We start from the raw sequence: 13,744 nt of genomic DNA on the forward strand, positions 1-13,744 counted from the left end.
ACCTACGCTACAATATGACTTCGTGTCTATTGGACCCACCTGCCACCATTGCCATTTGCCATTGCTTTATATAATTTGTTCCTTAATTATTTTTTGTATTTATACAATTTTTGGTAATTCTAATTGTTTTCTTGTATTTGTTTTAGCTTTTATAGTCTAATTGTCATATGCCCCATCCTAATCTCAATGACCCAATGATCTTATTTTTATTGTCATCTCCATCTCAATCTCATCTTGGTTAGTACTCTAATTTTTTTTTTTCATTTCAAATATATGTTTGTATTATTTATATTTTTTCTTGTTTGTAATTCTAATTTATTTTCCTATTAATGTTTCAGGTTTTATGATCTAATAGTTTCACAGCACAACTCACTGACTTTTCCACCACCATGGCCACCCCAAATTCCAATGTCAAATAGTCAAAGTCAATTCTCCGATTGGAATGATATTCTTGTACTTAATTGTAATGTTGCTATAATTTGTTTGTTAATAGTTTATTGTGTTATCATCTTTTATTTAAAATATGTGACAACTTGTAATATTTTTAGATGAATTTATAATTTTATAATAGTGTTATCTTAATTTGTATTATTGTAATAATTTAGTTATGATTATTAGTTGTAACTTAGTAGTATATAATTTATATTATTGTAAATTATTTTTTTATTTGCATTTTTTCTTTTCTTTTTTAGTTAATTAATGGCCCAGAAGTAGGTTCTATGCCAGTTTTGGCCCATTATAGGTGGCCCAGAAGCGTGCTTTGGGCCGAGGGCCCATTTGGAAGGCTGGAGGGTGGGGGGAGGGGCATGGACAGATGGAGTGTTCGCCTCCACACCCTAGCATCCGAACAGGGTACCCCTCTCCCTGTGTGTGAAGGGCAGGTGCCAGGGTGTAAACCCCCAACCCTCACCCATGCAGGGAAGGGGGGGCGGGAACAAGGCTACCCCCTCGGCTCCGGTAGGGTGCGGGTAGCACCCCTAATCCTCACCCCTGCTTGGGTGGGGTGGCTAATTTTGTACCCACTCTTGTTTCTGCCCTTCGCCATCCGTACTTGTTGGACAAGAAAGCATATTGGACAACCCATTTGTTCGACAACCAGCTTATCCAAACCAAAAATATTAGGATAATGTTATTATGATTCTTAATTTATACTACTCATTTTACTATCTTGAAAGTTTGTTAAAAAAAAATTAAAATACAAATATAAAAGGGTAGAGGAAATTTAGATTTTAATATTCCTCTTTTTGTGTTTTTGGATGACATTTTGTTTTGAATATATATTTTTTAAATTATTTTTAATTGTTTTAATAAGCCACGTGGGGACAAAGTGAGTGGTAAAGTGAATGATATAAATTAAGGGGTTTAATAGTATTTTCTCATATTATAAACCAAGCAAGTGTTGTAAAGTGACGAATACTCTTGCTAAAGCAACGCATCCAAACAATTTGTCGTTCAAACCAAATGTATGAATGAGATTAAAAATGCTATCCTTCGTGAGAGCTCTTTCCGTACGTGCCCATGTGCCGTCACCCTAAAGGTATGTTTTTCCGTAGGCCACTTCCAACCCTGCATGTGTGCAGGGGCCTCTTCCCAGTACGCGGGGCTTTGCTACTTGTCTTCACAATGGAAGAAAGCATAGATGAGCTTTGTCAAAGGCTCTCTTTGTCAGAGCAAGAACAAGAGGTAATATTGGTCGAAAATTCCTTATTTGAGGAGTCAAAAACCAGAGGTGCATGGTGTCTTATGATTTCAGTGCTCACGGATAAGTATTAAAACAAAGAAGCATTCAAACAAACCATAAAGAAGATTTGGCATCCAGTGAAGAAGATATCCTTCAAAGACTTGGGGTCCAATGTGCTGCTAGTTGAGTTTGAAGACTACATTGACAAGAAAAGAGTGTAAAGGGAAGGTCCATGGTCTTTTGATAAGAACCTGGTGCTGATGAAAGAATTTGAGGGAGAAACTAAGATAAGCAAGATTACTATCAAGGACGCAGCCTTTTGGATTAGGCTGTGTGATCTTCTTCTACATGCTATGAATGAAATGGTGGCTAGACTCATTGGTGCAAGCATAGGCCAGGTTGAGGATATTGACGTGGAGCAATGGGAGGTTGCATGGGGTGAGTTCATTCGGATAAGGGTAAGGATTGACATAGCAAAGCCTTTGATGAGAGACAAGTATATCCATCTAGGTTCTCCGGGTTCCTACTGGGTACGTTCTGCCTATGAACACCTGCCAAATTTTTGCTATGCCTGTGGTAAACTAGGTCATAATCATAAAGACTATAGTGTATGGCAGATCAACAAGAACCTCTTCTCGGAGGATGCTCTTCCATTTGGCCAGCAGATGCGCACTGGAGGAGGAGGGGGAAAGCGGCAACACTACTGTGACCTGAGGGAGGAAGGGATAGGAATTCACAGCCATCAAGAACCACTAGTTATGATGCCAATTTGGTGCAACAACAGGCTGGAAAAAAGGATGAAAATGGCATGGGAATCGACATGGGGCAAGCTAATAATGAGGGTTATGGGAACTCACCAAATGGGAAAGGAGGGTTCAAACAAGGAAGTACTACATCAGGCAATGAAAGAACAGGATCAACATCTGACTACTAAGGAATGTGCAATAAGTAATGGGGAGAAGCCAATAATGGATTGTGCAAAAAAGATGGGAGTAGACCCCATTGGGACAAGACCAACGTCTATGAGTAATGGGCCAAAGGGAGCAAGGGGGAAAGAGGTCAATGAGATCCAAAAAGGAATACATGGAGAGAGCCAAGTAGTGGTGCAGTTAGTCACACCTATTGAAAAACAAAGTAACACATCTGCAAAGAGATGGTCAAAAAGCAAGAAGAAGGCTAGTACTGAGGAAATTATTAATGTCAAGGAGAGCCAAGCTCATAAGAGAAAGGAGATAGAGGTGGCAGGCTTTGATAGCCATCAGACCGAACAAAAACAAAGGAAGCTGACAGTGAAGGAGCTGGATAACCAACTTAAGATATCGGTGGAGGTTGATGCTCAACCCTGCCGGACGCAATGAAAATCATAAGTTGGAACTCCCATGGACTTGGAAACCCGCGTGGAGTTCGAGCACTTTGTGATTTCGTCATGAAGGAAGGTCCTGAGATCTTGTTTCTACAAGAAACTAAGCTGATAGGAAAGAAGTTAGAAAGATTGAAATTTCAATTGGGATACCATGGCTGCTTGGCTATGGACAGGGTAGGTCTTAGTGGTGGTCTAGCTTTGATGTGGAAAAGTGAGGTGAACTTATCCATTTGCAGCTACTCAATAAATCATATTGATGTTTTGGTAGCTGAGGATGGAAGAGGCAGAAGAAAATGGCAGCTAACTGAGGTGTATGGGCAACCTGATATTGCTAGAAGACACAAGACTTGGGAGATGCTCAGGTCATTATGAAGGGATGGAACTCATTCCTGGTTAGCATTTAGAGATTTCAATGAAATTTTAAGTAGAGAAGAGAAGTATGGGAGTATAGCTAGACTTGAAAGGCAAATGATGGAGTTCAGGGAGGCTGTCAATGAGTGCCAATTGATTGATTTGGGGTATGCTGGACAGAAAATCACCTAGTGGAATAATCGAGATCAAATGAGGAAAATATTTGAAAGATTAGACAGATATCTGGCCAATACTATGTGGACTGAGATGTTCCCATTTGCTAAGGTGATCCATGGTTTTGCTGCACACTCAGACCACATTCCCATTATTATGCAAACAGAAGGTGATGCAATTATAAGAACAGGTCCCAAACCTTTCAGGTTTGAGGCCATGTGGGTAGAGGCGGTTGGTTGTGAACAAGTCATTTCGAGATCATGGAGTGGTTCTCAGGGGCAGGGTGATATGGAAGGTGTCATGAAGAAAATGTCTATGTGTAGTAAAAATCTTACAAAATGGAACAAACAATCTTTTGGTAATGTGCAAAGACAGCTACAACAGGCTAAAGATAGACTACAAAGGTTACAAGATGGTGAGCCTACTCATCTCAACAAAGAGGTCTTTAAGAAAGCTCATGAGGAAGTGCAATGTTGGTTGGAACGAAATGAAATTCTCTGGAGGCAAAGATCCAAGGCCTTGTGGCTCAAGGAAAGGGGATCAAAATACCAAATTTTTTCTTAGTAAAGCTTCTCAGAGGAGGAAAAAGAATTTTATAAGCAAACTGAAAGATGGGGAAGGTGTGTGGAAAGAAGGTGATGCAAAAGACTATCTAATTCTGCAATATTTCAAAGAGCTCTTCACTACAAATACACAGGAAGGCAACATGGCCTTTTTGTCTACTCTTCAAGGAAGGATTACAAGAGAGATGAACCAGGAACTCACCAAGACTTTCATAGCTACAGAAGTGGAGGAAGCTCTGAACTAAATGAATCCAACTAAAGCTCTTGGCCCAGATGGTATGGCACCCATTTTTTATCAACAGTATTGGCACATAGTTGGAGCATCAATCACCACTACCGTGTTGCAAGCACTGAATGAAGGTTTTTTTTCCACCATATTTAAATCACACTTTTATAACTCTGACTCCCCCCCTCCCCCCAAAAAAAAAAAAGGCCTGAAAAAGTATAAGAGTTTAGACTTATAAGTTTGTGTAATGTGGTTTATAAGTTGTTTTCAAAAGTATTAGAAAATAGGCTGAAATTAAGGAGTGGTTTGGATTCAGAGATGAGTTGAGATAGATTGAGATGGTTTTTGAATAGTAGAATAAAAGTTGAATTATTTATTATATTTTGTGTGGAAATTTGGGAAAGTTGTTTTGAAATTTGAAAAAGTTGAATTGTTTATTATATTTTGTGTGAGAATTTGATAAAGTTGTAATGATGAGATTAGATGGGTTATGAATACAAACGAGGCCTAAATCTACCTGCTATTATTTCCAGCACCCAAAGTGCTTTTGTTCCTGGTAGGATTATTTCAGATAACATTCTTGTTGCTTATGAAATGATACATTTCCTGAGGAAAAAGATAACAGGTAAAGAGGGATTTATGTTCTTAAAGCTGGATATGAGCAAAGCCTATAATAGGCTTGAGTGGAACTATCTAGAAATAGTTATGATGCATATGAGGGTTTGGCAGAAAGTGGATCAAGCTGATTATGCTTTGTGTGAAGACAATTTCATTCTCTATTATGGTTAGTGGTGAACAATTGGGACCTATTATTCCTACTAGAGGAGTCCGGTAGGGAGATCCCTTATCTCCATACCTCCTGAAGGTTTGGTTTCCTTGTTACATAAAGCTGAGCAGTCTAGGCTGATGAGAGGGATCATAATCTGTCATGGGGCTCCTCTGGTGAGCCATCTTTTGTTTGCAAATGGCAGTCTGCTCTTTTGCAAGGCAACTCTCAGGGATAATGAAGAAGTGCAAAGAATCCTAGAGACATATGAGAAGGCCTCAGGCCAAAGAATTAATAGAGACAAGACCTCGGTGGTGTTCAGCAAGATGTCAAACTAGCTACTCAAGAAGAAATCCTATCCTTTTGGAGTATTCAAGAGTTCCAGCAATATGATAAGTATCCCCAATGATTGGTAGATCTAAATATAAAGCATTCTCAGACATAAAGCATAGAGTTTGGCAAAAATTGCAAAGCTAGAAGGAGAAGCTCTTGTCACAAGGTGGGAAGGAAGTGCTTATCAAAGTTGTGGCCCATTCCATCCCTACTTACTCCATGAGCTGCTTCAAGCTCCCTATCTCTTTTTGCTGAGTTAAAACAAATGATGACAAGATTTTGGCTGGGTCATAAAAGTGAGGAAAAGAAAATCCACTGGGTGAGTTGGAAAAACATGTGTGAGCCTAAAGGTGCAGGGGGAATGGGTTTCAAAAAACTAAGTTGTTTTAATGATGCACTTCTTGCTAAACAAGGCTGGAGACTTTTGCATATGGAGGATAGCTTATTGCACAAGGTTTTCAAAGCTAAATATTTTCCTCACAATAGCTTCCTTAAATCCAAGCTGGGACATAATAGCTCTTATGCATGGAGAGGGATATGGTCAGTCAAGACAAATCTGGCTCAAGGGTGCAGATGGAGAGTGGGCAATGGGGAAGAAGTAGATGTCTGGAATGATTATTGGATTCTAGGTTTTCGATATTTAAAGTTACACAGAAGGGAAGGATGTGAGAAAGTTAAAGACTTGATTGACATTCACAGCAAATGGTAAGATGTCCAGAAAGTTAGAAGAATGTTACCTCCTGCAGCAGCAAATGAAGTCTTAAAGCTGATTATAACCTCCTCATGCCATCAAGACAAGACGATATGGGAAAGGGAGAAAAATGGTTGCTTCACTGTTAGAAGTGCTTACAAGATGTTTAAGTGCATGGAAAACAATGACTCACATGGAGAGACATCACATGCTAACAGAAAACAGCAATTCTGGAAGAGCTTATGGAAATTAAAAGTACCTAACAAAGTTAAAATCTTTGTTTGGAAGGCATGTAGGGATGGTTTTCCAACAAGATTAAATCTGAGAAAGAAACAAGTGGTGGTGGATGACATCTGTCAACTATGTTCTAAATCTGTTGAAGACACTACTCATGCGCTATATCAGTGTCCCCATCTGTTAGCAGGTTGGAAAAATTTATTCCCTGAGTTACACTTGAATGCCACAAATACAACTTTTGAGGAGGTAGCTATACATGTGCAAGAGAGCAAAAAAACAAAAGCTTTGGAAATGCTTTTCCTATTAGCATGGGGCAGCTGGTACAGAAGAAATCAGTGGTTATTTGAGGATAAACAGCTACAAACAGCTACTAACAGAGGATGTTTTCAATCAAGCTTTGAGTATGTAGAAAAGTTTTAAAACAACCGATGCTCTTCCTCATGGCAGCATAAGCAATAGTTTCAAATGGCAACTCCCTCCTCAGGGTGCTTTCAAACTTAACGTAAATGGTGCTATATTTCATGAACAAGGATGTGCTGGGATTGGTGTAGTACTCAAGGACTGTTCAGGAGAGGTCATTATGGCAGCAACAAAAAAGGAGGCAGCAATCCAAGACTCTTCTGAAATTGAGCTGTTGGCGATCTTTAGGGGCTGACAACTATGCATCCCTCTTGGGTTACATCACTTGTATGAGAGTGATTCCCTACTAATGGTGGAAGAGGTTCAAGCTTCAAATCAATTGAATTCGTTGATGGAAAACCTTGTTATAGATGTAAGGTAGATGATGATAAGATTTCAGAATTGCGCAATAGAGCATGCTTACAGATTTTCGAATGCAGCAACTCACACACTTGCTAGATATGCAAGACATGTAGATGACTTACTTGTTTGGTGGGAGCATGTTCCCCCTTGTAGTCAACAAGCCATTTGGATTGAGAAGGTTTTGCAAGTGCCAGTTTATAATTGAATGGAGTTATATCTTTCCTATGAAAAAACAAAAATGTACCAATGAGATTAGTTTTATAGCGACCCAAGCAAACCTACAAAGTTATGGGTCTCTCAATCTTCTCGAGAGATCCATGCTAAGGCTGTGGCTAAGTGAGTGAATGAATCTTGTACTAGTGCTACTCTCTACCTAAGAAAGATATGATAGAAAAGAGAGAAGAAGGGAAAAAAAAAATATATCGAAGTAGGATTTTTTTATTTTTTCCTTTCTAAATAATGTAAGCCAAGCAGGTGGGATTAAAATTGAGCTTGTGACCCACCTGTTTAGCCTATGTGTCGGGCAGACTGGATAGTAGCATGCCCCCTCTACGTGGCGTTAACTTTATGAATAGGCCAACTTTCAAGTAGCATCTATAAAAGATCTGTTTGAATAATTTATATAAATAGGGTATAACTTTATGTATTTGTAAATCTCTCTCCTCTACTGTAAACAAGGAGTAAAAAAAATTAGGAAAATAATAAAGTTGTTCAAAGAGGAGTGGTATATACGAATTTTTAGATTTTGGTTTTGCTCATATTGCCATATTGACAAAGATAGATTCAACAAATCAATTGAGAAATATAAAGACTTTCGGAGAAAATTGTAAAACGACAACTCTTTATTATTATTATTATTATTTTTTTAATGTCAAACTCTTTTTCTTTTTAAACGTGCAAACAAAAGTCAAAGTCATCTTTTGCTGTATAGTGTCATTTCTTGTCATGGAATCCTATTAAGATTTTGAGGTAAATTGAGGCTCCAAAAAAGATCCAAAAAAAAAAACAAGTTTGTTGAGGTCGTTTATTTTTATAATTTCTCTCAACTTATCTTATTTAATCATTATAATTTTTTAAAATTTTCATATATAATAAAACAAATAATTTAATTTTTTTAAAATTTAAAACAAAAATAATATTAAAAAAATATATTCTAATAATATTTTATTTAACTTTTAATTTTAATCTCGACCTATCTCATCTTATCTATGAAAACAAACGAATGCGAAGTTCTATAATTTACAACATAAATTATAAATTACAGAACTTGACACTAACATAAGCTTGCTATTTTTTATGATTCACAAAAAAGTCCTATAATTTATGTATACAAAAAATGTGTAAAAAAAAACCACAAATAAGCTAATATTGGATAGAGATGGGGATAACTAAAAAGGTTTTGTTAGTTTCGATGTAAATTAAAAATAAATACGATCTTTCCCATCCTCCTTCCAAAAAATCTAGCTAAAATTTAGTCAAAAATAATATTTTTTCTATATTAACCATCAACATTTTCAAAACACCTACATCCCACTATTTATTATTTATCTATTCTATTAAAATATTATTTTCCTATTCTATTAAAATATTCTTTCTATTCCTTTTTTACTCTATTAAAATATTATTTACTTATTTATCTTTTTCTAATAATTTTTTTTTAACTGTTTAAATTCCAAAAATTCATCTATAACAAATGGTCAGATTTTAAAATACCTTTTTTTTTTCAATGAGAATATTTGAAATTCATCTTTTACTAATCGTCATAATTTAAAAACTCTCTCTCAAACAATCATATTTTTTGAAAATCTTCCCATAAAATAATTTGTATTATTTGGACTGTGGAAATGTGTATTTGTTAATAAAAATTAGTTAAATGTTTAGTAAAATTGGTTTTATTTAATATTATTAAAAGATATAAAATATAATCTACTTCACATTAATAAAAATAAGAAAATTTGATTTTTATGATATTGTTTTCTAATTTTAAAGAAAGAGTAGGAATAACAAATATATCTAAATATATAAATTCGGAATAAAAAAATCAAAAAATTGTTTGAGCTTACTACAATCGATTCCAAATTTGAGATTATATTGTAGCAAGATTAAAATTAAAGCTGCGTTTGGATGTTAAACTGAGTTGAGTTGAGATGATAAAATATTGTTAGAATATTATTTTTTAATATTATTATTATTTTAAAATTTGAAAAAATTAAATTTTTTATTATATTTTATATTAAAATTTAAAAAAATTATAATAATGAGTTATGATAAGTTGAGGAACCAAACGAAATCTAAAAGTTAATTTAGAGTGTCGGAAATAGCCAACTTTTTATATTTATTTACTAAAATTTGGCTAAAGAGCATGGAGGCCAATGTGAATGTTATGTTACATTCTTTGCAAAGAATATTTTTAATTAAGTTTCTTATTTGTTGTTGTTTTCAAAAAATGAATATTAAATACAGTCATGAATTGTATAAATATTACGTATTTCTTTTAAAAAAAATAAAATTTATTATTAAAAAATTAATTTTTAATATAAATGATATATTTATTCACTTTTTAAAAAAATTACGTAAAATTTACGTACGTTACGACTGTAAATATCATTTTTATAACTATATCCTAACAACTATTTATTATATTATAGAGAATAACTGTGATTTTTTCCTTGAAAAAAAAATACAGTTAGTGATTGAACTTTTATCAAAAGTCACATTTTTCATCGATCACGTGATCCGTATTTTGTTGACCATTTCTGTCAGATATCATAAAATACAAAATATTAAAAAAAATTTCCATTGAAACAAACATGGCTTTAGTTCTCGTTACTAGGTGTCATAATTATGTCATGCCTAATGCTTTAGACACTGAGAATTCACGGGCCTCCTTTTATTTTTTATCCCTGTGAATTTATAATTTATAATTTATAATAATATGAGACTTAAAATTTTAAAAGTCTAATAAAATTGAGGACGAGAGAAAATAATATTTAGAAAACTCATTATTTGTTTCCGCCCTAAGGGTGGTTTCACTGGTTTGGATACTAAAGTTATTTATATTTATTTAATATCATCACATTTAATTATTATAATTTTTTTAAATATTTAAATAAAATATAATAATTAATTCAAATTTTGTAAGGTCTCATTTGATTTCAAAAAACATCTTATCTCATCTTATCTAATCATTATAATTTTCCTAACTTTCAATATAAAATAAAATGAACAGTTCAACTTTTTTAAATTTTAAAATAAAAATAATATTAAAAAATATATTCTAATAATATTTTATTCAACTTTTTAATTTTTATCTCAATTCATCTTATTTTATCTCATCTATAAAAATAAATAAATTTTAAATTTTAAAATAAAAATAATATTAAAAAATATTTTATTTAATTTTTAATTTTCATATCTAACTCATTATCAAAACTACCACTAAATCGAAACATCATAATTAGAAAATACATGAATCCCCACTAAATTTAAAAAAATAAAAGAAAAGGAAAACACCAAAAGCGAAAATCTCGGAGGAAGGAAAAGTTGGTAATAAATCATGACAAATGCAACTTTTCAATACTTTTTAGGGTATTTTATTTGGGGGAAGGCCTTAATAATAATGGTCCCACACTGAACACTATCATAGAAAAAATGACCCCAGAAGCATGACCGTTCGATGAAATTCAATCCAAGGGTTGCAATAAATTCACCTTCCCGCCGATAGTAGGCCTCCTTCCTCTTTCTTCTATAAGTGTGAAGTACGCTGCACCCTCTGTATCATTTTTGTTTCCATTTATGCTTTTTCTTTTCCTTTTTTATTTCTTTCTTTCTTTTCTTTTTTTTTTTTTAATTTTTTTTCACAGATTCCCATTTGCATTGTAGTTTCATCTTGCTCTTTTACAACCCCATAAAATTGTTTGAGAATTCTCATCTTTCTTTGTGATTGTGATTGCCCGTTGAAATCCAGCAATTTCTGTCTGAAATCTGAAATGGTAAGATCACTCTCCTCATTCTTTGGTTATTTGTTAATGGGGTCTTAAAGTTTTTATTTTTCTCTCTTTTATTTGATGAGACTGTTCTTGATTACAAATTGCTTAGTCAATTACTCGTTCACTGTTATTGAATTCCTTTTGCTATTGATTTTTTTTTTTTTCTTCCTGAAAACTACTTCTTTGGCAATTGATATCAATCTCTAGTTTCCAAGTGCTTAAATTTACTTTCTCATATTCTATGTACTGTGGTGGTGACTACAAAAAGTGCATCATCTCGATTCAACTAATCTAATTTTTTTTTTTATTGGTATATTTCGATTACGTTGGGCTTTCATAAATTTTCCCACTAGGCGTTGAATCTTAGATGTCGAAGTTAGATTCCTTATGTTATAACTGTGGATTTCTTAAAGGGTCTTGTGAATTTGACTGAGGTTTTGTGAATTTGATGACTATGAAATTACTTTACTATTTAATTCTAAATTTTAAGTTATGGACCTTGTAATGATTTAGGGTGGTTATAGGTTTTTCAAAATGGTTTTGCAAATTTGGATTTATTTTCTCAGGTTTGATGACTAAGGTTGTGTTTGGGGGTATTCTTAGGTATTCTGTGAATAGTAGTAAAAAAGTAATGATAGAATATTGAATAGTAGTGAAAAATAATGAATAGTAGTTAGGTATTCTGAGAATACCTCTCAGTACCCAAACTAGGCCTAAAACATAAATGTAAACTTTTGGACATCATAAATTTTTTTGAATTATACATAGATTTAAGGTACCAGATGAATCAATGATTTGCCTTATCTCGATAAAGTTTGATCATTGAATTTTGAAAGTTCTGCTGATTATATAATTCTTTAAATTTTTCAAGGGCGTATTCTGAAGTTTATGCAGCGATTGAAATGGTTGTTTTCCAGGTAGGGTGCAAGCTTTGTATAAAGAAATGAAAACAGATTGGCTTAGTACCCTTTTGCAGAGCAAATTCTTTGGTTCTTGCATTCATCATCAAGAGATTCGCAAAAACGAAGAGAATGTATTTTGCATCGATTGCAGTCTTGGGTTTTGTAGGCATTGTATGGCAGCTCATTGCTTCCACCGGCGGCTTCAAATCTGCAAATATGTCTACCATGATGTTGTCCGCCTTCATGAAATGCAGAAGCATCTTGACTGCTCTAAAATTCAGGTTTTTCTGTATTCTTATCAATCTGATGAGAATTTTATTTCTTTCCGACATTGTGGCTTTGAAATATAAATTGGATATATCATATAGTTCATCAGGTATTATTAATTGGCACTGATGTAATCATAGAATTTTTGTGTTAGTTGTTTTGTTAATAAATATGAACATGCATTAATGGGTTTCTGATTGTTTTTACTCCAAAGCGGAGTTCAATTCATATTTTGGCCATTTTTACCACTTCATTGGTGTTCTTTTTCTAATTAATCAATTGATCTTTACTTCAACTAATATTGATTATATTTGATATATCATTAGTTAAGCTCCAGAACCCCTGACCTAAATTATTTCATCTTCCACATAATCTTTACAATTAATGTTTATTTTGTTAGTTTGTGGAATGATTAACACTTTAATTCAATCACAAATTTAATCGGTCTGCTTGATTTCTCTTGTTGATTAAAAATCAGTTTTGCTGATGATTGTTCTCTTTGATTGGTCTGCCCGTTTTAGTTATGGTTGATAGCTTAAATCAGTGATCACTTGCAACTGTTTAGTTTGTTATTTTTACTTTCTGTGTTTGTGAATGAGTACATGAAAATCTACATTCAACTAATGATGACTTGATTTCGGCAGACATATAAAATCAATGGTGAGAAGGCCGTGCATCTCAATCCCCGGCCTCAATCCAAAGATACAAAACCATCAACTAAATCAAAGTTTGGTGGTACTTGTGAAGCTTGTGAGAGATACTTACAAGACCTTACTAACCGCTTCTGTTCCATTGCATGCAAGGTAATGATCATAATCCTCAATTTTTTTTTGGAATGATATGCTCTTTGCTTGAACACTTCAAAAAAAAAAAAAAAGTATTAAGCCATTTTTATGCTCTACATATATATTTTCAGGTCTCTGCAGTTTCAGTGAAGCCCAGGGATGAAAGCCATGATTTGATGATCCCCTTCCCAACTCCAGAAGCTGCTACAACTTTGGAGGAAAATTGCCATCAAGAAACAGACACAAACGAAATGGAATCGTCGATCTCAGTGGCTGATTCATCGGAGGAGATAAGGGGGGCCGGGGTAAGTTCAGCTTTGAAGCCAAGGAAGCCCCGGCACAAGAGGAAATGCATCCCTTTGAGGGCTCCTCATTTCTGATGCTTTAAACAAACCATACCCCTCCTCTCCCACTCTCTTTCTTTTGTTCTTTTCATTCCATATATTTCTTATACAGTTTATGTTCATTTTCATTTGCCACTTTTTTTTTTACATTTTTTTTTTTTATATTATCAAGGTGCTAAAACAGAAACGCTATTAAAAATTCCCCGATGTAAAATCTTTCCTGGCCTGAAGAATTTTTTTGACAGCATAAGAAAGATTGTAAAGATGAGAAAAATAGTTGCTTTCTTATTAACACGAGGCATTTGGTTGA

General features: G+C 34.0%; 1 protein-coding gene across 1 annotated transcript; it reads left to right on the forward strand.

Moving 5' to 3' along the window:
* The first annotated feature begins 10,927 nt into the window (after window positions 1-10,927).
* On the forward strand, window positions 10,928-13,744 carry LOC109021441. Its single transcript, XM_019004059.2, has 4 exons — window positions 10,928-11,139; window positions 12,054-12,319; window positions 12,950-13,108; window positions 13,222-13,744. The coding sequence occupies exons 2-4, from the start codon at window positions 12,080-12,082 to the stop codon at window positions 13,468-13,470; spliced, it is 648 nt and encodes a 215-aa protein (XP_018859604.1). The 5' UTR covers window positions 10,928-11,139; window positions 12,054-12,079; the 3' UTR covers window positions 13,471-13,744.

Source organism: Juglans regia, chromosome 16 (genome assembly GCF_001411555.2).
Source record: "Juglans regia cultivar Chandler chromosome 16, Walnut 2.0, whole genome shotgun sequence".
Classification (NCBI taxonomy): Eukaryota; Viridiplantae; Streptophyta; class Magnoliopsida; order Fagales; family Juglandaceae; genus Juglans; species Juglans regia.